This window comes from Chelonia mydas, chromosome 16 (assembly GCF_015237465.2).
Source record: "Chelonia mydas isolate rCheMyd1 chromosome 16, rCheMyd1.pri.v2, whole genome shotgun sequence".
Taxonomy (NCBI): Eukaryota; Metazoa; Chordata; order Testudines; family Cheloniidae; genus Chelonia; species Chelonia mydas.
Genome location: NC_057857.1, coordinates 22,378,111 through 22,401,981, shown reverse-complemented (window position 1 = coordinate 22,401,981; position 23,871 = coordinate 22,378,111). Strand labels below are relative to the sequence as shown.

Sequence of the window (23,871 nt, the reverse complement as noted above, 5' to 3'; positions counted from 1 at the left end):
TTTAGGCCCCAACCCCCAAAAAATTAGTAATTGCATTTATAAATAAAGGAAACATTGAGTTTGGGACAGAAACTAACTCCCACTCCAGATAAAAAAAGTTGTCTACGCATCCACATGATATTTGACGGCATCCCACAGAATACTATGTACACTGAAAAACTAGACATAATACTATAAAGTGGTGTCAATGAGCAGTGATTTCATAACTGAGACCAGAAGTATTTCTGTGAGGTTCACAGTCAGAGGAGAATAGCAAAATGTAGTCATTTTGATAGAGAAAACAATGGAATATCAACATTATACAAATTTCAACTGCAAGAAAGAATGCTACCATTTAATAGGAAACAAAGTTTGCCACGAAAAATAATTATGTAAAAAAAGAGCAGAAATAAAAATGGGAGACAATGGGAAAAAATCAACAATAATAACTGGCCCCTATCATCTGAGGAAAAGTTACAAACATTAAGGCTCACAACACCTCTGTTATGTATGATTTCAGCATATGTAAGAGACACTCCCTACACTTTAGATTCCAAATAAATCTGTTATTTTGCTGATATTTATTTATTTATTTTGCTGAGACTAAACAAGCCCAGTTCCCTCAGCCTCTCCTCCTAAGTCATGTGCCCCAGCCCCCTGATAATTTTCGTTGCCCTCCACTGGACTCTCTTCAATTTGTCCACATCCTTTCTGTAGTGGGGGGCCCAAAACTGGACGCAATACTCCAGATGTGGCCTCAACAGTGCCGAATAGAGGGGAATAATCACTTCCCTCGATCTGCTGGCAATGTTCCCACTAATGCAGCCCAATATGCCGTTAGCCTTCTTGGCAACAAGGGCACACTGCTGACTCATATCCAGCTTCTCATCCACTGTAATCCCCAGGTCCTTTTCTGCAGAACTGCTGCTTAGTACTTCTCTATCTCAGAGGCTTAAGAGCCTGATCCTGCAAAGTGCTAGGTGGCCACAATTCCTACTGAAGAGTTCACAAGAGTTTTGTGTGCTCAGCACCTCACAGGAGGTGCTTAGCTCTTTGCAGAAATGGGCCCTTAGTGATTAAATACACGTTTAACTCTAATACTAAATAATGTTGTATAGTATAGTATTATACTCCATGAAAAATAAAAAAGCTGTGCAGTTAACACTCTATTGCCCAACTGATAACGATGTTAAAGCAGCATTTTAAAGCTCTGTGTTATGCAGTGAAATACACTATTTTTTCATGCTATTGTTAGCATCTGTACAATGGAACCATCTCTATCATTTATATGAATATAATTTCATTTTAAATTTCATTCATATTGGAAAACACATTAATTGTTTTATGCTGCTGCAGTCCCCAAAGGCCTTACTTCAGAGATATCTATTATTTTCAATGATACATCATGTGTTTGAATAAAAGCTCATATCTGTGTGCTTTCCCTTGACATTCTGCATGACCACAGGGAGGCAAGGTGGTTAAGGGATCTAGAGGAAAACAGTAGATTATTTATTCTTCTTGAAAAATACTAACACTGATATAAAAAAGGAATAACAAATTTACATTTTTAAAGAATTTGACAAGGTTATTTATGTAGATTAGAGTTTCACATTCTGAAGTAATAAAATAGGAACTCCTTGGCTTCACCATAAGTCTTTTGGCTCAATGTATCCAAAGCTGATATCTTTGTACTCAATGAGAAGAGCCTTCACCCCAAAATCCCATCATCTCTCTCTGTCTGTTTGATGCCTCACATTCACCCTTGTTCCTCCATGTCTCCCAGATCTGTAAATCTTCCTCTCATTGTGGATCTGTACCTGGTGCTATCTTGATTATTCCTATGCAAAAAATTTATTTATATCCTCATTTCGACAGTTGTACCTTCCTCTGTACTCCCCAAAATATATTTGCCACATTTCAGTCTGCTCAAATTATAGATGATTGTTTCTTCACCTATAACAGAAAACAAGAATATATTTCCCAATTTCTATAAACTTCTATAGTTACAGATGCTGAGATAATCAACTCTCATGTTTCAGGGTGTCAACTGATCTCTCCAATGGTAAATAATCCACAACACCAAATGTACAATAGTTCTGGGACATTGTGAAAAGGTTATTCTTTTTCTGAAGCATCAGGTACAGTCACTGCTGGAGGCAGTATACAGTGCTAGATGGGCCAATGAGCTAATCCATAAATAGTGAGGCTTATCATGTGGTAAAGAGATTTCCAAGTTTGAGGATGGTACAACAACTTGCATTTGACAGAAACCAGATATTGAAAGATATCTGCCAGTTTGGCAGGAAAAGAGTAAGTGTGTGCATATGTGTCCATGTTTGTGTTAAAGAGAGAGCTAAACAATACAATATTACATATTGTATAACCATACAATCTAATCAAAATGATAGCAGAGGTCATAGTAATCTGGATAGTATGGACAAAGTTGTGGTTTATGGTTAAGTTTGTCACAAAATCTCAGCTGAGATTTAGACAAGTTGCAGCCTGGACAAAACAGACTTTGTTATATTAAACTGCAGAATTTTACATTACATCCAAGAAATAGGGAAGAAAGAGACAAGACCTTTTTTTTAACCAGATGTCTAACCCAGTTTTGCAGATCCAATAAGTCTGAATATTTCTGATAACCTTTGGATAAGTTTGCAAACTCTGGTGGATGTTTGCCCCATCCTTCAGCTACTGATATATTTGGAGGCATTTATACATGTGAGTTGTCCTCAATATTATTCAGTTAGTACTAGATTTTGTATGAATAAATTAGAGCCTTTACGATGAAAAAGAAAAAGCTGGTCCAAAAAGTTGAACATTTCATTTTCTGCCACTCCAGGTGGCTATGATGTAACAGAGACATTTTCCCAAGTAAATTTCAGGTCAGAGTATGCTTCAGAGGGGTTGTCACTGAATGAGGAGAAGCAGTAATTATTTTCTCATGTATCTGTGGCCAAAAGTGCCCCAGGCACTCAACATAGGTTCTGCAACACTCATCCAAATCTGACCCAGAGCATACGATATAGGTTCCTTACCTCTCGAGGAAGTGAACTGAGCCTTTTTGGATAGTCTGGGTAGTATCCTAGGGCTTTCACCCATCCTTTAATTCCTGGATTATTTTCTTCTCCTTAAAGGTCTCCTTCTGCTGCCCTTTCGTTTGCTATTAAATGGCTCATCTCTACTGGGAAGATTATTCACAGTTAATCAGCTCATCTATTCTGAGACAGTGACAATGCTGGTCTATGAATATGCCAGCAGGCATTGCTGTAACAGTTGTGCTGTGTGGTTAAACCCTTCCCTTTCCTGAGGGGCTTCACTGTATTCACTGCACCACAAACATAATACAATTACCACCAAACTAGTGTGCTGGCTACGGACACTAATGCTGTCAGCAGAATTGGAGAAAATGCAATTTGTGTTATTTAATGAGCAGCTTGTTTACATAAATAAACCAGGTGAGGTGAAAAAAGTGATGCTCTGCAGTATGGAACACAAGTGAATATTAGGCATATGGAGAGAAAATATTTCTGCACTTCTGTTTTTTTCATAATCTTTTGGGTTCTCTTGTGTCCTTTCATTGTGAATAATGAGATAAGCTTTTCCCAGTCTTTTGGACAGGCACTAGTCCTGCTCTGAGCCGAGTTAGATGACATGGTGGTCAAAATGCTAGCAGCTGGTCTATATTGGGACGTTTTCTGTTGCTACCACTGAGGGGGATTTTAAAGAAAAGCTCAGTGTAGACACAGCCAAAGTAAGGGCTCAATTAGTATCTTCCTGAAGTGTTGCTAATAAAGTGGGTCAACAGAAGAAGTCAGCCACACTCTTACATACATCCATAACAGAACCATTCTTTACTCCAGTGGTTCCCAACCTTGTTCCGCTGCTTGTGCAGGGAAAGCCCCTGGCGGGCCGGGCTGGTTTGTTTACCTGCCACGTCTGCAGGTCCCTCGGCCCGCGCCGCTTCCAGCAGTTCCCATTGGCCTGGAGCGGCGAACCGCGGCCACTGGGAGCCACGATCGGCCAAACCTGCGGACGCGGCAGGTAAACAAACCGGCCCGGCCTGACAGGAGCTTTCCCTGCACAAGCGGCGGAACAAGTTTGGGAACCACTGCTTTATACAAATAAAAGAAAGTTCATCCTTCCTGGCAAATATATTGAGTTGCCACTCCCTATTTGTGACCTTTTTCTGTTATGTTGCTTATTTAAATATTGAAACATAATTTCTCTACTTGCAATTTACATGTCAGAACTATGTTTACAATCAGAACCTACTTAAACCTGAAATCATTCTATCCATTTTAGACTGATTATTTTATACATTTAAATTGTGCGTGTGGCTGTGTCTGTTCCTTTCCTTCCACTGCATGCTCAAAAACTAGTTTATAACAGTGTTCTTTCTTTCCTTGACTTCAAAGGCAAAGAGTCTATTGATCTGGCATTTGCATGATATGATACTACTTTCCCCTTCCCATAATCCCACGTAGTGTAAAGAAATCACTCAGATTTACAACTTGTTAGCAATGGCCTGATGGACATTATAGTAGGGAGCCAGCTCTGCTACAGTTAAAATTAGGACCAGTTTTCTGTTTAAAGCTTGATTCTTAGGTCACATCTACACTACAATCTGTGGACAACACAAGTTATGTCAGCATAAAGCTGTTGCTATTAGTGTATTGCTCATGCGTGTGCACATTTGGCTGCTTGCGTCAGTGCTTTACGTACTTACCAGGAGTGCTTGTGTCACTCTTTGGCGCAATGCCTTTTGGGGGATTTTCGTAATATGCCATGGGGTAGAAATGACTCACACTCTGGAAGCTAGGGATCAAATTTTCATCACAGTACTTTTTATCCATCCCATAATGCCATCCCTATCTCACAATTTTTTTAAAATTGCCTTTTTTAAAAATCTCATAAACCTGTGCAGCACTTGTTCCTGTCTGCCTTCTCTGATAGACGCATGGAGCCTGCACAGTTCTGCACTACTGTCATGAACATTGCAAACACAGGATGAATGATTCACCAGGGTTCGTAGAGCTTCAGGAAGCACTGCAACAACATAGGACATGACAATTTCTTTGAGGACAGATTGCTAAGTGACATAATGAAAACCAGTTCAGGGTTGTTGCTGGTGTTCACAGAGCAGCTGCAGAAAGTGGAGTGCCTCTTCTGAGCCTAAGAAACAAGCACTGACTGGTGGGATTGCATCGTAATGCAGGTTTGGGATGATAATCAGCAGCTGCAGAACTTTCAGATGTCAAAAGCCACATTCTTGGATCCATGTGCTGAGCTCATGCCAGCCCCCCAATGCATAGGCACCAGACTGAGAGCTGCACTGATAGCAGAGAAGTGACTGGTGATCACACTGTGGAAGCTTGCAATGTCATCTTTGGAATTATAAAATCCACAGTGGCAGCTGTTGTCATGCAAGCGTGCAGGGCCATTAATTGTATCCTGCTATGCAGGACTGTGACTCTAGGCAATGTGCAGGACATGATGGATGGATTTACAGCTATGGAGTTTCCAAACTGCAATGGCAATAAGACAGCACACACATCCCTATTTTGACCCTAACCCACCTCACCACAGAGTACATAAATAGAAAGGGATATATTTCTATAGTTATTCAAGCATTGGTGGAAAACAAGGGATGCTTGTTATGGGCTGGTCAAGGAAGGTGCATGATGCTCACATCTTTAACAACACAGGACTGTTCAGAAAGCTGCAAGCAAGGACCATCTTTCCTGACCAGCAAATTACCACTGGTGATGTTGAAATGACAAGAGCGTCAGTGGCACTGGAACACTTTTTACAGTGGGGGTGCTGAAAGCCAGTGGTCCCCAAACTTTTTACTTTGCACCCCCCTCAACTCTGTCTGCACCCTTCTCTCCCCAGATCTGTGGCTCCAGGAAGGTGGGGGACATGGACGGGGTAAGGGGCACTGAGGCTGGAACCACAGTTGGGGCTGGGAGCAGAGCCCTGGGCATGGGTCCTGCAGCCGGGACACTGTGTATGGGCCAGGAGCAGAGCCCCAGGTGCGGAGCCAGTGGGACCCTAGGTGGAGGGCCAGGAGCAGAGCACTGAGCATGGGGCTGGAGGCCGACAGGACCCCGGGCATGCAGAGCCAGCAGCACCGGGAACCTGGGAGTGGGGTCGGCAGCTGGGAACCCACACAAAATCTGGGGGTGCTGCAGCACACTCCATGCCCCTAGTTCCCGTGCCTATGACTAGCATTCCGGTGGGACCCAGCCTACCCCTTGCTCGTGAAGCCATACACTGGCCCCTTTGACAGCTCCAAGTAAAGATTCAACTACCAGCTCAGCAGGTGCATAATAACAGTTGAACATGCTTTTGGCAGATTAAAGGGATGATGGTGGTGTTTACTCACTAGATTAGATCTCAGTGAGAAAAATATCCCACTAGTTATAGCTGCCTGTTGTGTCCAGCATAATATCTGTGAGACAAAGGGGGAACAGTTGCCACTGGGATGGAGCGGCGGTCTGCTGACTTTGAATGGCTAGACACAAGGGCCATTAGAAGAGCTCAGCACAGAAATAAGCAGCTGAGGGAGGCCTTGAAAGAGCATTTGAATGGTCAGCCACAGAAATGTGACACAGACACTTACTGACACTTCAGCTTTGGAGCATGTCTGCACAACACCACTGTCCACCTGCAGCCATGATGAGTATGGCCCACCAGAGGCAAGGAGGGAATTGTTTGATTGTGTAAAACAAAAAGTTCAGGCCCTATTTCCATAAGGTTGGGTACTGGGCAATGGCCCTGAACATGGGCACTATATTCCACAGGCAGTGGTAATTTTAGCTGATAATTCACTCCAGAGGGTAACATAGGAACAGCTGTGCTGGCATCCGAAAGCTGCCCAGGTCTGTATGCCATTAGCCTGTTTACCCCAATGGTGCTTGCTGAAGTCATTGCTGAGTGGAGCGGGAAAGTGTCTTACCACAAGCGAAAAAATAAAGGCAGCCTTCCCCAGAAACCTTTGGGATAGGTTTGCAAAGTATCTCCATAAAAATTTTGCGATCTCTCAGAAGGATACAGGGCACATCCCTATGCACATAAACTGTGCTGCATGACTCGCTTTCCCCCCAAGCCCTACAGAGGAATGAAAAGAAGATAACTATTTCTGTTGGTTGTACCATGACCTCTTCTTGTATAAGTAGAACAATGAAAAGCAGATACTGTGTCCTGCTAACTTGAGGTTGATTGGGTGCTGTCTTCACATTTAAACTTTAAGGGAGAATGCATGCACATACCTACCAGAGATTCCTTCTCCTGGATCAGACTTGTTTATCTCAGCTGGCTGGACTGGCTAGACTGCAGTTGAGTCTCAAAAAGATCTTGGCCCATGGCATGCTGGACCCTCCTCTCCCCTGCCATGTGTCTCTCCTCATCCACCTCTTCCTTGCTGTTCATGTCAAGGGGTGGTGTCTTGGGCTCCACCAAGGTATCCCTGGTAGTCTGTGGGATGCTAGTGGGTCTTTGCCAAGTATGGCATGCAGCTCATTGTAAAAGCAGTATTTTCCCTGCACCAGATCTACTGTTGGTCTCCTTGGCCTTGTGGTATGGCTGCTGCAGTTCCTTTGCTTTCATGTGGCACTTCTGCTGACTCCTGTTGTACCCTTTTGTTAGGGTCAACATAGGTCCTTCAGTGTTTACACTCACATTATATGTTGATCACAATTCAACGCTGTTTGGGTAGGTGGTGTCACTGAATCCTTATAATGGGGCACTTACATTGGTGGGAGGCAAATTTGAATGCAGACACATGCATAAATAGGTTGACACAAAGGCGACTTCTGTCACCCTAATTGTAGTTTAAACCAGGCCTAAGAGCTCTAAAATCCACACGATTACTCAGATTGCCTTCAAATTTTGTGTATCTCATTGACGCACAGGGTTTGATCAGTAATCCAAATTTGAAGCCATATGATGAACAAGGGGTTCCAGAGGTACAGCTCCCCACAAACAGGTTTTTCTAAAGTTGATATGTTTTGGCAGTGATTTTTTTGCACAGAGAGATCAAACCAGTGTTGAGATCATCGCTCCAGGGTCTCAAATGCTTGAGAGTTATTCCAGAGAGCATGCACCTATTAGCCCTTTGGGGGCAATCAAATTAAAACACTGGCAAAGAGATTTTGGCTTTTCAGTTAGGTGTGCTGCTGAGCACTGCTAAGGCTCACATGGCAAGAGGATTACACTGAGCTTGTACGGACAGAGGAGCCAACACAGTTCGTAGCCTTGAACATTTCATACTGGCCAGATAGCTCAAGGGGCTAAGTAGAAGTGCTTTGAACCTGACTTACCCAGCCAGGGTCAGTCTGAGTTCCCACTTGGGCAGAAATCTGGTAAGAACAGAAAGCATATTGATAAAGTTTGCCTCCATTAGGGTTTTATTAATATTTATTTTGGGGGAAACCACTGAGCATTCTTAAGTACTTACTGTTGCCACTCTGCTGAGAAGTAGCAGATTTCAAGGCCTTGCAGCTTGGTTTCCCCTTCTTGTTCAACCTATCCAGTGGTTTTATAATACTTACAAACCCAAACATCTAAAATTGTCTTTTTGACAGTGTAAATCTCTCCTCACTAGCTGTGTGCCTGAGGTAGGTCACATCTTTTTGAAATAGCTTACATTTATTTCAGTTCAGTTTCAGTTTAGCACCCTTAATCTTATCAAAGACCATTTGTACATGTATCAATTCCTGCTCAGAAAAGTCTCAGCATGCATCAGGATATCATCCAGGTGTAAGACAGGTTGAGACAGGTATGCCATACAATACCCTTCCATAAGCCACTCAAAGGTGGCAGGGTGTTAAACAAGCCAAAAACCATTAATTTAAGTAATCACAGTATTTCTCCAGATGCAAAAGTAGTCTTTCCCCTGTCCTTTGGATCCACTTCTACTTGCCAATACCTAGTTTTAAGATCTGTTGCGGAAAACTAAAGTATCTGCTGCTAATAATAGAAAAGAATCCTTCTAAATAACTTAATTCAATTTTCTATAGTCTACACAGAATATGGAACTCTGACCATTTTTTCCTGATGTCTGAGGCCCAAGGACTGGCTGAAGAATCAATTATTTATACATTCCTAATACAATCCCTCTATGGTTTGTAAAGCTCTTTGAGTGTAGAGCACTGTGCTGGAACAACTCCAGAAGGAAGTCTTGGAGTTTACCTTCAAAACTTCTCCACGCCCCCGCTCCCCAATCCCTTTAAAATTTTTCTGTTTTCTTTTGTCAGTATTTACTAGATGCAATGGCGTGTATTTTGTGGTTCCCTTTTTACCATTTTTGTTCATACAAAACACTCAACCTGCTAATAGTTCTCACTGTCAACCTTATGCTCCTCCCATTGGATCTCTGTAGCAGCTTTTCTCCCCAGGTCTCTGTTCTCCTCCTCAGGCAGTTTTAACTTGTCCCTCTTTGACTCTGTTGTCAGGCTACTCTGATCTACTCTTCATAACTTCCTTCAAAGCCCTCTCCTCTAAGGCCTCAGCATGCTCTTTTAAGTCTAATTGTGGGTCAAGTGATCAATCACAAATGCACTGGCCTCTTCATTCTTAAAGGGCCAGTGCTATCTTATGACAACACCTTTCCTGGAATTTATTACATAGTTATTAGTCATTATGACACCATCCATTATCTCAGTTGCCCAGACCTCTTGTTCCAGTTCTTGAGGTCCAATTTTTAAACCTAATTTTCCACATTTTTTGGATGAGTGCATGTTCTTCAGTCATTGTCTCCATGTGAGACCAATAAGGCTGTTTATTCAGGGTCTTCCAGACCTTAGCATTTTAGTATATCTAGTTTAATAACTGTTACATTTGAGTCAGTGTCCATAATTCCTGTACATTGCACATTTTCTATTAATCTCTTCAATAGTCTTATATTTATTACTGATTTCAGAATGGTAGCCATGTTAGTCTGTATCAGCAAAAAGAACGAGGAGTACTTGTGGCACCTTAGAGACTAATAAATTTATTTGAGCAAAAGCTTTCGTGGGCTAAAGCCCACTTCATCAGATGCATGCAGTGGAAAACACAGTAGGAAGATATATAGAGAGAGAGAACAGGAAAAAATGGGTGTTGCCATACCAAATCTAACAAGACTCATCCATTAAGGTGGGCTATTATCAGCAGGAGAAAAAAACTTTTGTAGTGATAATCAGGATGGCCCATTTCAAACAGTTGACAAGAAGGTGTGAGTAACAAAGTCGGGGAAAAATTAGCATGGGGAAATAGTTTTTAGTTTGTGTAATGACTCATCCATTCCCAGTCTTTATTTAAGCCTAATTTAATGGTGTCCAATTTGCAAATTAATTCCAGTTCTGCAATTTCTCGTTGGAGTCTGTTTTTGAAGTTTTTTTGTTGAATAATTGCAACTTTTAGGTCTGTAATTGAGTGTCCAGGGAGGCTGAAGTGTTCTCCGGCTGGTTTTTGAATGTTATAATTCTTGACGTCTGATTTGCGTCCATTTATTCTTTTGCGTAGAGACTGTCCAGTTTGGCCAATGTACATGGCAGAGGGGCATTATTTTTATATGTATTTTCCACTGCATGCATCTGATGAAGTGGGCTTTAGCCCACGAAAGCTTATGCTCAAATAAATTTGTTAGTCTCTAAGGTACCACAAGTACTCCCCGATCTTTATACTTATTACTGTTATTCAACTGACCAGATCTAAAAAAAGCAAAAACCAAAAAACAAAAAACCCCCAACTTGTAAAGCTACTTCTTGTATCACCAACCTTTGCCCCTTCAGCTTGGTGTCACTCTGTTTTCTCAAACTGGGTGAGGAACTTTCCTTACAAACTTCTGACACTCTGTCCTGGCTTGCCTTCATTTATAACACTCCTTTTTGGGGCAAATCTTTTTCAAACTTACAAGAATTATTTCCTTTATTTTTTGTTATTGTCAGTCTTTGTTAACAATTTTTATATAAAACTGCCTTATGCCAGCATATCTATTCTTGTACCGGAAGGGGTATAACTATGTCAGTACAAGTTACCTTTATACCAGTATGACTGTGTCCACTCTAGAGCCTTTATCAATGTAATAATTTCAGTAAAAAAATCACAATCCTAACTGAAATAGTTATTCTGGTAAAACTTTCAAGTGTAAAGCAGGCCTAATTGTTCAAAATGTCATGACTCAAATTAAAATCCTCTTTTTCATCAAGCATGTTAAATACAGATTTGTACTTACAAGGCTCATGTCAGACAGTTTCCGTCATTCTCACTAGCAACTGCTTTCTTTCCTGCTTGGCTGATGCTTGGAAGGACTTCAGTGCTGTAGAAGATATCACCGCTAAACAGCGTCCTTGGTTTCCTTTTGGTGATCTTAATTAGCAAGAGCATGTCAAGTTAAGCATCAGTAAAATGGACCATTTCCAGTTTGTCCCCTTAGTATCTAGATTTGCCAGACAACAATCTCATATGGCCCTCTGCCAGTTAAGGTGGGATCTCTTGTTCCCTTCTCCTCGTAGTCCTGGCCAGATTAGGTTGATGGCTGGCTCCAAATTGCTTCAGACATCTCTTGATAACTCAGTCTTTTTCTGGAGCATCATCAGATCTGGTACACTCAAGTTAGCTATCAAAAACACACCTCTCTTCATCTCCCCCATCATTTATTTGAGATATGATATTAAAGTTAGACTAATAAGCCTCCCAGGAAGTTTTCCCTTCAGTGGTCACTATTGTATTTTTTATGTTGGCTTTTGTATTACTTGAACTGGGACTGTCTGATCCCTCCTAGCTGGGCTACCTTGGTGTACAAATGGGGTTGAAAAGTTTATATATGTCCTATCTTGTTCAAGTGCTCTGGCTGGTGTGATTCCTCATCCCCCAGCAGCTGTTTTCCACAATGGTCTGCAACCCTTGGAGTTTCTTCTCTAATTTTTCATTTAATTTCAAATAATTCTTTAATTCCTTGCTGCAGCTCATCTCTTACTCTAACGAGTTCCAAGTTGCCCAGAGCTTTCTGGGTATTTCCATATCTTGGAAATGTATTTAGTCCACAATAAACAAGTTGCCCATCGCCTCTTTTATCCTGCTTGCCAGTCTTGACTGGGCATGCTGTAGATGGGTTTCAAAATCTGTCCAGACCCTTTGTAATTTTTGATCCAGCAGAATTTTTATTTTAAACTGAATGGATCTCATCTCTGCCTTCACTTCCTTCTAAAAAAACCTCCAGATCCTGTTTTATTTTCTTCCTCAGGTCTTGTTATTCCTTGTGGCCTGCTTATATATTGCCTCTTGGACAGCTTTGATTTCTGCGACTTCCTCTGCAATTTGTTGCATTTTGGTTCAACAGAAATCCCTGCTCACAATTTCTTCCTTCTTGGAAATTCTACCGTTTCCAAAACCAGTGTTGCCTCTTGAGATGGGTTTTTCCAGTCCCTGTACACGGGGGGTATTTTGTACCTATCGGAGGCTGGGGGAATTCGTCAATCCTTATTTATGAGATGATGATTCTCTGTTTGGAGAAGAAGGTTCAATCCCTATATATGGGAAGTACAGTCTACTGGGGAGGGCCAAACCACTATTCACTGGGCATTTTAGTGGGGACTGGTGCTGGCCCTCATTTACAGGATCTTTAAGATGCGGGGGGTGGGGGGGGAGTCTCAGCCCCTATTTATGTTGTGTTATGGAGGGACTCTGAACCATATTTACAGGGCATTTGTGGGCCTGGCCCCTTTTTGTGGGGTATTTGAGGGAATGTCAGGATCCCATTTACAGGGTATTCATGGGTCCGGATGAGGGGCAGTCTCAACCTCCATTTCAGGATGTCCTGGTGGGGGCATCCCAGTCACCGTTACAAGGTGTGCTAGAAGAGGAGCCCGGCTTCTGTTTATGGGATGCTCTAGGGCAGTGTTTCTCAAAGACTGGTCTGTGAACCTGCGCTGGTCCCTGAGATTTTCCTGGCAACAGTTTAGGAAGGCTGCAAGCCAGTCCCTGGTATCAGGTTGAGAAACTGGTCTAGGGGAGGGTCGCTGCCAGGAGCCGAAAGGTGGTGGTGGTCCTGGCCCCGTCTATGGAGTATGGGGAGGTAGGTCGGGTTATGTGGTGTCTTGGGGGGAGGTATCCCGGTCCCTCTTTATGAGTCTCTGGCAGGGCCCTCTGAAGGGGGCGCCCCGTGTTTAAGTTGGGGGGGGGGGGCAGGTTCCTGTTTCCCCTCAGGAAACGTTGACTGCGGTTGAACGCTGCGCGCGCTCTTGCTCCGCGTTGCTATGACAACACGGGCGCGGCGGCGAGCCAGGCCGCCGAGTCCGCGCGCTGCCCCTCCGGGCCGGGCCGAGGCCGTACTACAGCTCCCAGCAGCCTTTGCGCCGCTCTGTGACTCTGCCTGGGCGACCCTGGCGCTGGCTGGGATGGAGTGAGTCTGAGGGGCAGGCGGAGGAGAGAGCACAGCCCACCGAGCCCCTCCACCCCCGCCCCGGGCCCATGCGGCCCCCCAGAGACCATGGGATCCAGGATCAAGTGAGTGCCCGGGGGAGCCCCTCAGCCCAGCTGCTGGGTCTCTCAAGGCAGGGCAGGGGAGAATGGGGGAGCCCCTCAGCCCAGCCTGCAGGCCCAAAGAGAGGGCGGGGGGGGGGAGCCCCCCTGCCTAGCCTGCAGGCCCCAGGATAGGGGAGAGGAGGGCAAAGGGGGAAACCTCCTTGCCCAGCTCGCAGGGCCTAGGGGAGGGGAGCTTCCTCCATCACCACATACCCTTTGTGCCCTGCCTGAAGGATGGCCCCTTCCCTGCCGGGCTCAGAATGGTGGGTGTGTAGGGCCAGGCACTGAGGACGGGGGGAGAAATCTGTCCGTTTGCAGGCCTGGGGGACAGGGCTGTCTGGGTGGGGGATGCCCTGAGGGGGGCAACCCCCGCTGTTCACGTGCTGGGATTAAGGGGGTAGCTGGTGACAAGAGGCCTCTATCCTCCTTGCTTAGGGTGGGTGTCTCTAGTCAAGGCTTGAGGGAAGGATTGAGCCCTCAGCCAACAGGCCTAGAAAAATGAGAGGAGTGAGTATGGATAAAGTGAGGGAGGGGACTTTAAGGGAAGGGGGAATCGAGGTTGTGGGGAGTAATGGGTTGAAACTGCTTCTATCTCTCCTCTGCATACAGCAGATCCCATTAAGATGGGGGCCCTGCCAGAGGTGCTAGCTGATTAAGCCATGGTTTCATATTCAGGGTTGTCAGATTAAAACAGCCAAGAACGTGACTTCATTGAGATTTTTAGAAAAGTTAAGATCATAAATGTCTGAGAACCAGATCTGTGCATGAGAAACCTGTTTTCATCCAGAGGGTGCTGATATATTTGTGTACAGTAATATTGGTGAATGGGGCTGATCAGGTGGTTCTGTTTTTACTCTGCAGAGCACTCTGGGCGATTGCTGTTCCTCGCTCAGGGCACTTTCCTGTTCAGTTGCATAGGGTTCTAATTTGCCATTCCTCTTGTTTAGCATATGCAAACATCAGGTAGCAGATACAGACTGGTCAGCTATTTTTGATCTATGGGCAGCTAGGAGGTTGTACCCATTCTTGTGGATACATATTGCAATTTTCATCCATGTTTCTGTTATGTCAAGATTAGGTACTGCAATATGTTCTACATAGGACTGCATGTTAAATATATTCAGAAACTTCAGCTGGTACAGAGTTTGGTGACTTGCTTAAGTGAGGTTTCCTTCTGCATGCATATTGAACCTGTGCTCTACAAGCCTCTCTGACTGCCCATTGATTTCTGGGTTGATTTTAAGATTTTGTTTTTGATTTATAATGGGTTAGCACCTACTTGTTGGATTTGCAGTAAGCACAGGTGTCTGAACTGTGACCCCACTGATACGAGAGAAGGGTGGATAACAGCACATTCTGTTATGACCCCATGGCCTTTGGGACTCCCAGACCAAGTGGAAAGCAACAACTCAAGTTTGTCAGTATTCAAGGTGTCCTGCAAGGCCCACTTCTCCCTCACGCATAAGGAGATGTAGGTGAGGGGTATGGCTGGGTATTGATGGTATAGTACTCTGGGGAAATTTTCTGGGGAGGTTAATACTGTATTTAGCTAATATTGTTGCTGGATGAATTGATTTGATGTTGGGGGTAATTGAGAGGTCTCTTTACTGTATTTTACAAAAATTGTCAAGGGTGCCCAAATAAAATAAGGAGAAACTTTAAAAATGGTCTTAAAATGAATGCAGAATGAAGGAATCTCCATCCAAATGCATGAGACTTGGTAAGTCTGGTTGCAACACAGCAGGCTGTATAAGTCACCCAAAGATTTTTTGTTAAACATACTCACTGAAGTAGCGTTCACCTTTTGCATTGCTAGAGAAACTAACCTTGTTAATCAGCCAACAGGGATTGTTGTTTCTGCACAGTTTTGTAAGTCCTCTTTTCTGTTTACGTTCCCACAGATTTATTACCAGTTCTCTGCAGAAAAAATAAGTTAATTGAAGTACCTTACAAATTGCTACCATCCTTCAAAAGTGTTCAGCTTCTTTTTTTTTTGAAAATCTAAAGTAGCTCCAACTCCTACCTCAGTTTCTTTTTCTTCTCTCTACCTGCCCATTCCCCATCTTCTTCCCAGTAGATCTTTCCTCACAAAGGAAAACAGATTAGTTGTTTATTAAATTAGTGGGAATGTTTGCAGACAATTTTCTATGGGTGTCTTTAATTTTCTGAAATGCAAAAATTTCTCTGTTCAGGATCTCTGTTTGGTTTGAGTTGTGAGCATCTCTTTTGAAAGCATTTTATGTCAGGAGGATGTAATTGAAGATACTTTACCTGCAAGGAAACAGCCAGTGATGTACTCATTTCTTTTCTAGGATCTGAAATTAACTAAACAAAAAAGAAAATTGATTGTGTCAGATGGCAGTTTTGGATTTCCTGCCCACATGTGCAGTATTGCTTTAGGAAAATGGTGAGGATTTTTAGGCTTTGGTTTGGATAGTTCTTGATTGTGAAGTGAAAAAGGATGTAAAGTAGTTCTTTTGAGTTTACTACCAATTAGACATTAAAACTTGTATGTTCAGACTTATAGTGGTAAATAATTGGCTTTCTATATAAAGTTCTATAGAAAGCGTAGGATTTGGGTGAAAGAGGAGCATATTAAATATAGCTGGAGTAATGATGTGTTGTACCTGAATAGCACAGGAGCAGACAGTTTGCACGGAATAGTGTGTAATTTTTGTGTAACCAGTGGATAGAACAAGGAGGAATGTGAAGGAGACCAATAAATGTTCAATGGACTGTAAGCTAGCAGGAATGTTATTCAGCAAGAAACAGAATTGGTTCCCAAACCATGCAGGAACAAGGTATTTAGGAAACAATTACTTTACTAAATGAAATAAACTTGCACTAGAGTTATTTTTTTGTCTGACCTGAAAATTCCAGGACATAAAGTTGGTAGAGAGGCTAGAAGCAATAGGAAGTAATATGGGACACTGTAGGTGGGTAGATGCAAAATGTTCTACAATAGCAAAAGACAGGTTTCAGAGTAACAGCTTGTTAGTCTGTATTCGCAAAAAGAAAAGGAGTACTTGTGGCACCTTAGAGACTAACCAATTTATTTGAGCATGAGCTACAGCTCACTTCATCGGATGCATACTGTGGAAACTGCAGAAGACATTATATACACAGAGACCATGAAACAATACCTCCTCCCACCCCACTCTCCTGCTGGTAATAGCTTATCTAAAGTGATCATCAAGTTGGGCCATTTTCAGCACAAATCCAGGTTTTCTCACCCTCCGCCCCCCCCCCCCCCACACACAAACTCACTCTCCTGCTGGTAATAGCCCATTCAAAGTGACCACTCTCTTCACAATGTGTATGATAATCAAGGTGGACCATTTCCTGCACAAATCCAGGTTCTCTCACCCCCTCAGCCCCTCCAAAAACCACACACACAAACTCACTCTCCTGCTGGTAATAGCCTATCCAAAGTGACCACTCTCCTTACAACGTGCATGAAAATCACAGTGCTGAGTGAGATGAAAGACTAAAAGAGGAAACTGAAGTCTAACTAGTTCCATATCCTGTTGATATCCCTCAAAATAAGTATGCAGGTAAGAGAACCTTTTTAAAGAGAATCAGTTCAGGGGTTTTAAGTGCTTTGACCTTGACCCTGATCCTAAATTGCAGAATCACTATGGCAGGTTGCTTCTTTGTAAGCAGCTTCCTTTTACATGTTGGTGGGAACCAATGCATGGACTGTTATGAATATACAAATTGGAGGTTTACATCCGTTAATTCAAATAAAAATTTATGATAAAATACAGTACTGTATCATGATATTTGAAACATGATGTCCTGATGTAATTGTTATTTTTCAGCATAAATGATTGAGCTGTAAGAGGGTGACTTAATGAACATTTGGAGAAAATTAATTGGAATCAACTATTGTCCAAATATGTCCTCTAGAAAAGTAACTTATGTACAACAGGATACAATAATGGAAATAAACTTATCTATGAAAGTGCCAACAGCTAATGCCTTCAGAAGTAAAAGCATGGGAGAGGGTGTGATAAACGGAATTAAATGGAATTAGACTTTTTGTGAAAACTGGCCTTAAATAACTCAGAACATTTAACAGTCAAAGATTCTTAATGCTTTGCTTTAGAACTATTTTTGGTTATGAAGAATTTTAGAAGTTAGTGAAATTGCTTATAATGGATTTTAGTGGATCCTGGAGTCAAAATCTGGTACCTGAGTGAGTATCATAGATAGGAATGCTAATTAAAAATAAATGAAAATGCAGTGGTACACTATTAGTAAACAGTCAATAATTTGTGTGCGCACCTCTGACCATGTGGAGCTAAGAAGCCAATTATTAAAAGTATTTGGCACTTACATAGCTCTTGTCATCAGTATTAACTTATTTTCATGACCCCTTGGTTTAGGTAGCTAAGTACTATTCCTTTTTTTACAGAAGGGGCAACTGAAGTGTAGATGTTAAATGACTTGTGGCAGGCTCCAGAGAGAGTCAGTATCAGATCCTAATAATCTTCTCTTCTTTTCAAAGTTAAAATGTTCCTTCCCAGTATGAGCTTGGGTGCACTGAAGTTGCCATAAGGACATGTTGCCTATAAGAATTTATAATAGTTGTGGAATGTTAGAGTTCTGGATTAAGAATTTTGATCATATCCTTGAATTACAATTGTTCAGTGTAATGCATGATAAAATAAATGAATTAAAGTTGATCTAAATTTTCCAGAACCAGGGATTTAATATCCATAAGCGTTAGCCTAAAGGTTTTTTCTTAGTTGTTTTGGTTGTTGCAGTTAAGACTGGGTAATAAAGGCCAAGGGAATGTTACAAGGCCTTTAATATCTGGCCAAAGAGACAGGAGATTAAATTTGAACATATGCTTTATCAGAAAGTCAAGGTGGGTGAGATAATATCTTTTATTGGACCAATTTTTGTTGGTGAGAGAGACAAGTTCTTGAGCTTTCAGTTATTTTGTATCTGCTTTTACAAAATAAGAAAGTTATTCAATTCCTAAACCAAATGTGTCATGGGAGGTGAAGCAGTAGGTGTAGATGTAACAATCTATTGTATTAAAAGGATGTATGGAAGTGGGAATGGGGAGGATGGCTCAGATGAGATGCATCTGATGGTGCTGCAGTAAGTGATAATAGCTGCTGAAGCATTGACAAATACTTATCAATCTTTCTTAGTTCAGGAGAAATTTTCTGAGGACTCAATGTGGTTAGTGTAATGTAATTCAAATGAAGGTCCAGAGACTTAGCAGGAAATTACACTGCAATTTGATAGTGGTTGTGGTGACAATGTGTGTGTGAAAGAGGAAGATGTAATCAAGACATTTATAAATTGGGTCATTTTCAAACTCCTATTTATATAGAGGGGAAGAGAGGTTGGTGCAAAAGGAAGAGTAGATGATGAGAGATGTAAGTGGGGCAAAACCTGTAAAGGAAGCAGTTGGCCAAACCTTTTGATATGCATGCTATATGGTGGGGATGTCCACTGTCCAGGGGCAATATCCAGGGGAGAAATCAACCTCACCATGCTCAGGATACAAGGATTCCCATGAGGGTCTTATCCCTGGACTTTGTTTCTGTATCAGCTTTTGAGTAGGAGCTGTGTGATAAATTCGAAGCCCCCATCCCTACCCCAACCCTCCTCTTGCTGCTGTGAGGAAGAAGGAGCTTTCTCTCTCCCCCACTCAGTCTCTTGTGTTCTGTGAGAGTGGATGGAGGGTCTCTACTACTTTAACCTTAACTAGTTGCCTGTAAGTTGCTGTGATGAGGATAAGATTCTTCCCTACCCTTCCACCAGCATTTGTTGTTTGAGACAGTTGTAACTCCAGTGCCTCTCCTACAACTCCTAGCTTTCCTTAGCATCAGCAACAATTGCTCAGTTTTTTGTCATTATTACTTTTGCCTTCACGGTTCCAAATAACAATGATGAAAAATGCTCATTTTTCACTCTGTTGTGGCTTGCTTATCTGCTGACTTTGGATGGCAGCTTGATATCAGCTTGTACTCAGCTCATGTTTGGAAGAGTGCCTTCATGACTGAAAGGGCTAGATATGTAATTTAAAAAAAGTTGAAGGCTTAGGTTCTGCAGAAGCTTTTGGGAAAGAATCGTACTTGCGACGGGCATGTGGGTTTCCCAAGCTCTGATCATAATGAAAATGCAAAAAATTGTAATCATTTGTCTGTTGGCAGAGGCAAGAAGGATTTAATGCCACCAAGGAAATGGATGAGTACAATTTTTCAAGGCTGTTCTATGCTTTACATTACTTTTAAATTTACAATTCTGTTGTTGAGATATTTAAAAATAAAATAGTTTGCTTGCTGGGTTGCAAGCAATGTTGGAATTTTTCCCTTTTGGCTGGATAGCAGTAATTGGCAAACACGGATTCTAGAGTCCTGCAGGTGTCCAACAGCAAAGCAAAAAAAGTTAATGTCAAACTCCACTGAACACAAAACAAATCAATATTTTTTACTTCTAAAGTGTCTTTCATCAAGAATTATAAAGCACCTTCCAATTATATTTACAATTATCTCCTTACAGAAAGAATCAGTGTAAGCTTATACTATGCCTATTTCATACATGGGCAAAGCGAGGCATTTAGAGGCAAGGTGATTTGTTCAAGGTCATCACCAGTAAGTGATATGGCCAGGAGCAGAACCCGGGAGTCCTAACCTCTCAGTTCCCTGCTCTAACTAATAGACCAGTAAATAGGGTAGACTATGCAGCATGAAAATAACTTTTTACCTGGGCATGCACTTCAGTTATATTTTAGATAAATATACAGTAATGAGGCATTGAGTGAAGAATTACAAAGAGGAAATATCTGCAAAATGATCAGTAGCTGCAGCAAACTGACATGAAAGGGATTTGAAAGTTGCCAAAAATCCTGTAAGCTTTCAGCCCATGTGTAGCTGCAGGAAAGAAGGCACACTGGATGTCTGGTTTCCTTGATCTGGAAATACACTATAAATAAATAAAAGGAGGTGGTAGTACTGATAAAATACTGGTTAGGCTTCATGCAGAGCATTTCATACAGTGGTGCAGGTCACAGTGTGCTGGAATGAATGTAGTTACTCTGAAAGGGGTTTAGTGTAAAGCAGCCTGAATGCTACCAAGTCTCAGCAGATTTTACTAATAAGGAATGTTTTACTCTCATTACTGTAGTTGTTACTCCTTTGAAAAGAGGAAAGTTATCCACATTTCATTGTCATGTCCATCCTAAACTGTTGCATAGCATTGCTTTGTGCTGTAAAATCCATGTTGCCTTCTATTCCAGAGGTGACTGCATTTCAATGATGTGTGAAAAGATTCCTATATATGTCATTTGCTCTGAGACCATTAACATGAAGAGCACTATACAAATGAGGCCTAATATCATTCTAGACCAGTGGTTTTCAACCTGTGGTCTGCGGATCCCTGGGGGTCCACAGGCTACATATATCTAAGATTTCCAAAAGGATCCGCACCTCCATTCGCAAATGAAAAAAGGTTGAAAACCACTGTTCTTGAGAGAAAACACCAGGCAGTATAAAGGAAATGCATATATTGATAAAAAGTTAAATTTCTATATTTCACTTGACTTTAAAGTCTGTGGGTGAACTTTCCAGTGAGCCTAAGGGAATTAGGCATCCAAATCCTGTTGAATTTCAATTGGAGTTGGATGTCTAACTGTATTAGGCTTCTTTGAAAATTCTATTTTTAGATTAAATAGACTATTTCCCAGTGTTATTTATCATGTACAGTAGTGTCTAAGGCCAACCCAGAATGGGCCCCCCATTGTGCTCGGCACTGTACAAACACAAAGTAGCAGATGGTTCTTGCCCTGAAGAATTTATTATCTAAATGGACAAGACAGTCGCAGGTTTGGAGAAGTGGTATAACACAAACAGAGTGAACAATGTGATGGCAGCAAACATCATGTTAGTTCCACATTTTTTGTTTTGGGTTTGTTTATGTGTGTTTGTACTTAAGGAGGAGATAAGTTAAATGGAAAGAAAAGGGAAGAAGGGTGGGGCACAGGAGAAGGGGGATAAGAGGCATGTGTGGAGTAAAGATGGACTCAAGAGACTGAAGGAGAGGGAGGGAGAGAATTGGACCAAACAAGCAATCAGCACAGGGTAGAGACAGTCCAATAAACACTGTAGAAAGTTCTATATGGGTACATCTACACTGAAAAAAACCAACCAAAAAAAAAAAAAAAAATCCCAAAAACCAGTGGCAGTGAATCTCAGAGCCTGGGTCAACTGACTTGAGTTTGTGGGCTTGTGCCGCAGGGCTAAAAATAGCTGTGTAGACATTTTGGCTCTGGCTGGAGTCCCGGCTTTGATACCCCTGGGTCTCTGAGTATGGGCTTCAGCCCAATTTGGAATTTTTAGCCCCATAGTGTGAGCCCGAGTCAGTTGATGCAGGGTTGGAGACTTGCTGCTGTGGGTCTCCTTATGCAATGTAGACATATCCTGAATGTCCAGAGGGTCCTTGCTTCTGCTTCTACCAGTTGGAGTCTCTGCTTGACTTCTTTCTGCATGTTTATACCAAGGCCTCATTGCGGGGGTGGGGGAGGTGAGGCACCACCTGGGTCTTAGTGCCCCCAGAGTAAAGGTGGTCTCTTCCCTGCACATTTGTGGGTCCAGGGGTCTGTGAGAGGAAGGGGTGGCCCTGGCTGGGCCCCATTGTACCTTTTCCCCCCATTGCTGCAGTCCCTGCTTTGGCTGCTTCTACTCTTTCTGACAGGAGTTTCTCTGACTGGCTCCTCTCTGTAGTTTTTCCCCAAGGTCACATGGCCAGGCGGGAGGGAAGGCATCTATGTCCTCTTGGGCTACCTGTCCTAATGATTTTTTTTTTTTATCAGCAGAAAAAATGTTATATCAGTAAGCAAACTAATAGAATTCAAATAATGATATTAAATAACTCCCAGAGTCCAGAAGAATTTGTATACTTTCTAAATTTCTAACTTCAGTGGGAAGAATCTCATCTGGTTTCTTTTTGCATAAATCTTCATTTGCAATTGGCATAGCTCAGAATTTTGCCTTTAAAAGGTGCATAAATACATTACTTTAAAGATAAACTTAATTTTCTCTTGGAGTGAGTTGTCTCAAGAATAGCTCTTTCCCTGCATGAAATTTGTTTTAAGCAAATCTTAACACCCATCCTTAGAAAACATCAGAGTATGTTAATATGGGTATTACAAGACTCTACTTTTCTAAAATTTACTACAATTCCTTCTTCAAACTGAACAATAGTCAAAGTCAATGAACCAAGTGAGTGAGTTTTGTGTTGCTGTGTCCTTGATATTTCTAATCATATTTGTGTTCTTACTTGCTAATTCATAAAGTTTTGTAATCAATCTTGGTTCTCCCAATACTTAATACAAACTAGTGAAGGTCTACTGTATTCTTGATCTGGCAAACTTTCTGATTACTAAAAGCATGGGTAGAGTCTGGACTCAGTGAGCACCTGGCATCAGATGAGTGTAGTTTTAAACAATAAGTGATGCACAATAGTGTCTGCCAGATGTGCATATAGCATGTTTACGTTATATTTGGTAAGTTCCTCTGTGAACTATGTGAAGTCTTGGAAGCACTTGTTCCCTTAACTCCACAAAAAGTTATAAAATGTTCAGCAAGTCCCAATAATGATTTCATTCTCCTGCTGAGGTGTTAGCTTGTTGAGGGTTAGAATGTGCTCTTTGATACTAACTTTCTGACTTGGCAAAACTACTTTAATTTCACTGTTCACAGAAATAAATGGACGCTTGTCATGGAATGTTAAAAAGTAAAATTTAATGCTGCTTTGTCTGAAAGTATCAATGTATAGTACTTATTTGCCAGCTGTGTAAAGCAATGTTTTCACCAAAAGACTTAAACATAGCCCTTAAAATAGCAAAAACTTTGTTGGTATTATATTATAAAATGTCAAATATTTTTTACAGTTACAGTATAAACTTTAATTAAGGAAATGTGCTAAAAATAAAGGTAGGAATAAGCAAGGTAAGATAATACCGCAGCAGTATATGTCAAAGGGGAATGACATATTACCATGTGAAATGGATAATGGAATCTCATATTGTTGTTCATCCTACATCCTCAGCCTATTCTGTAGCTAACAATCTTTTAATTTGGAGCATACTCTAACAGAGACCCCTAGTTGCAATAGTCATGCAATTTTTTTTGCAAATATTTATACTCCCTTGTCAGCTTTAAATTTCTCATAACTTATTAATATAGATAAAAACAGAAGGTGGCTGCTAAAATGGAAATCAATCTGGGACTAATGTCATGTTGCATTTAAGAAAACTGAATTCTGAACAATGCTGTCAGTGCCAAATGGCACGATAAGATCGTCAATATAGTGCCCGACAGAACTGTAAATATAGCACAATTGCAGTCCATTTTT

The 23,871-nt window shown here is 41.7% G+C and overlaps 1 protein-coding gene and 1 long non-coding RNA gene across 11 annotated transcripts in view; one reads left to right on the top strand and one right to left on the bottom strand.

Annotated features, from left to right (window-relative positions):
- Positions 1 to 1,559: 1,559 nt before the first annotated feature.
- On the bottom strand, positions 1,560 to 9,459 carry LOC122463156. Of its 2 annotated transcripts, XR_006286220.1 has the most exons (4): positions 8,444 to 9,459; positions 8,307 to 8,345; positions 3,021 to 3,163; positions 1,560 to 1,932 (listed from the first exon to the last, which is right to left on the bottom strand). It is a non-coding gene; the product is annotated as an uncharacterized LOC122463156 (long non-coding RNA). The 2 variants fall into 2 exon arrangements; XR_006286219.1 differs by lacking the exon at positions 8,307 to 8,345 and having other exon boundaries at positions 3,021 to 3,166.
- Positions 9,460 to 13,258: 3,799 nt separating this feature from the next.
- DENND1A (DENN domain containing 1A) overlaps positions 13,259 to 23,871 on the top strand; it is a 372,477-nt gene continuing 361,864 nt past the window's right edge. For 3 of the 9 annotated variants that reach the window (XM_043530796.1, XM_043530793.1, XM_043530792.1), the window contains exon 1: positions 13,297 to 13,476. In XM_043530796.1, the coding sequence (XP_043386731.1) occupies positions 13,460 to 13,476 (17 nt within the window). In that variant the 5' untranslated portion in view covers positions 13,297 to 13,459. Of the gene's footprint in view, positions 13,477 to 23,871 lie in introns of all 9 variants that reach the window. The other 6 variants (XM_043530794.1, XM_037879472.2, XM_043530797.1 and 3 more) reach the window with 4 other exon arrangements.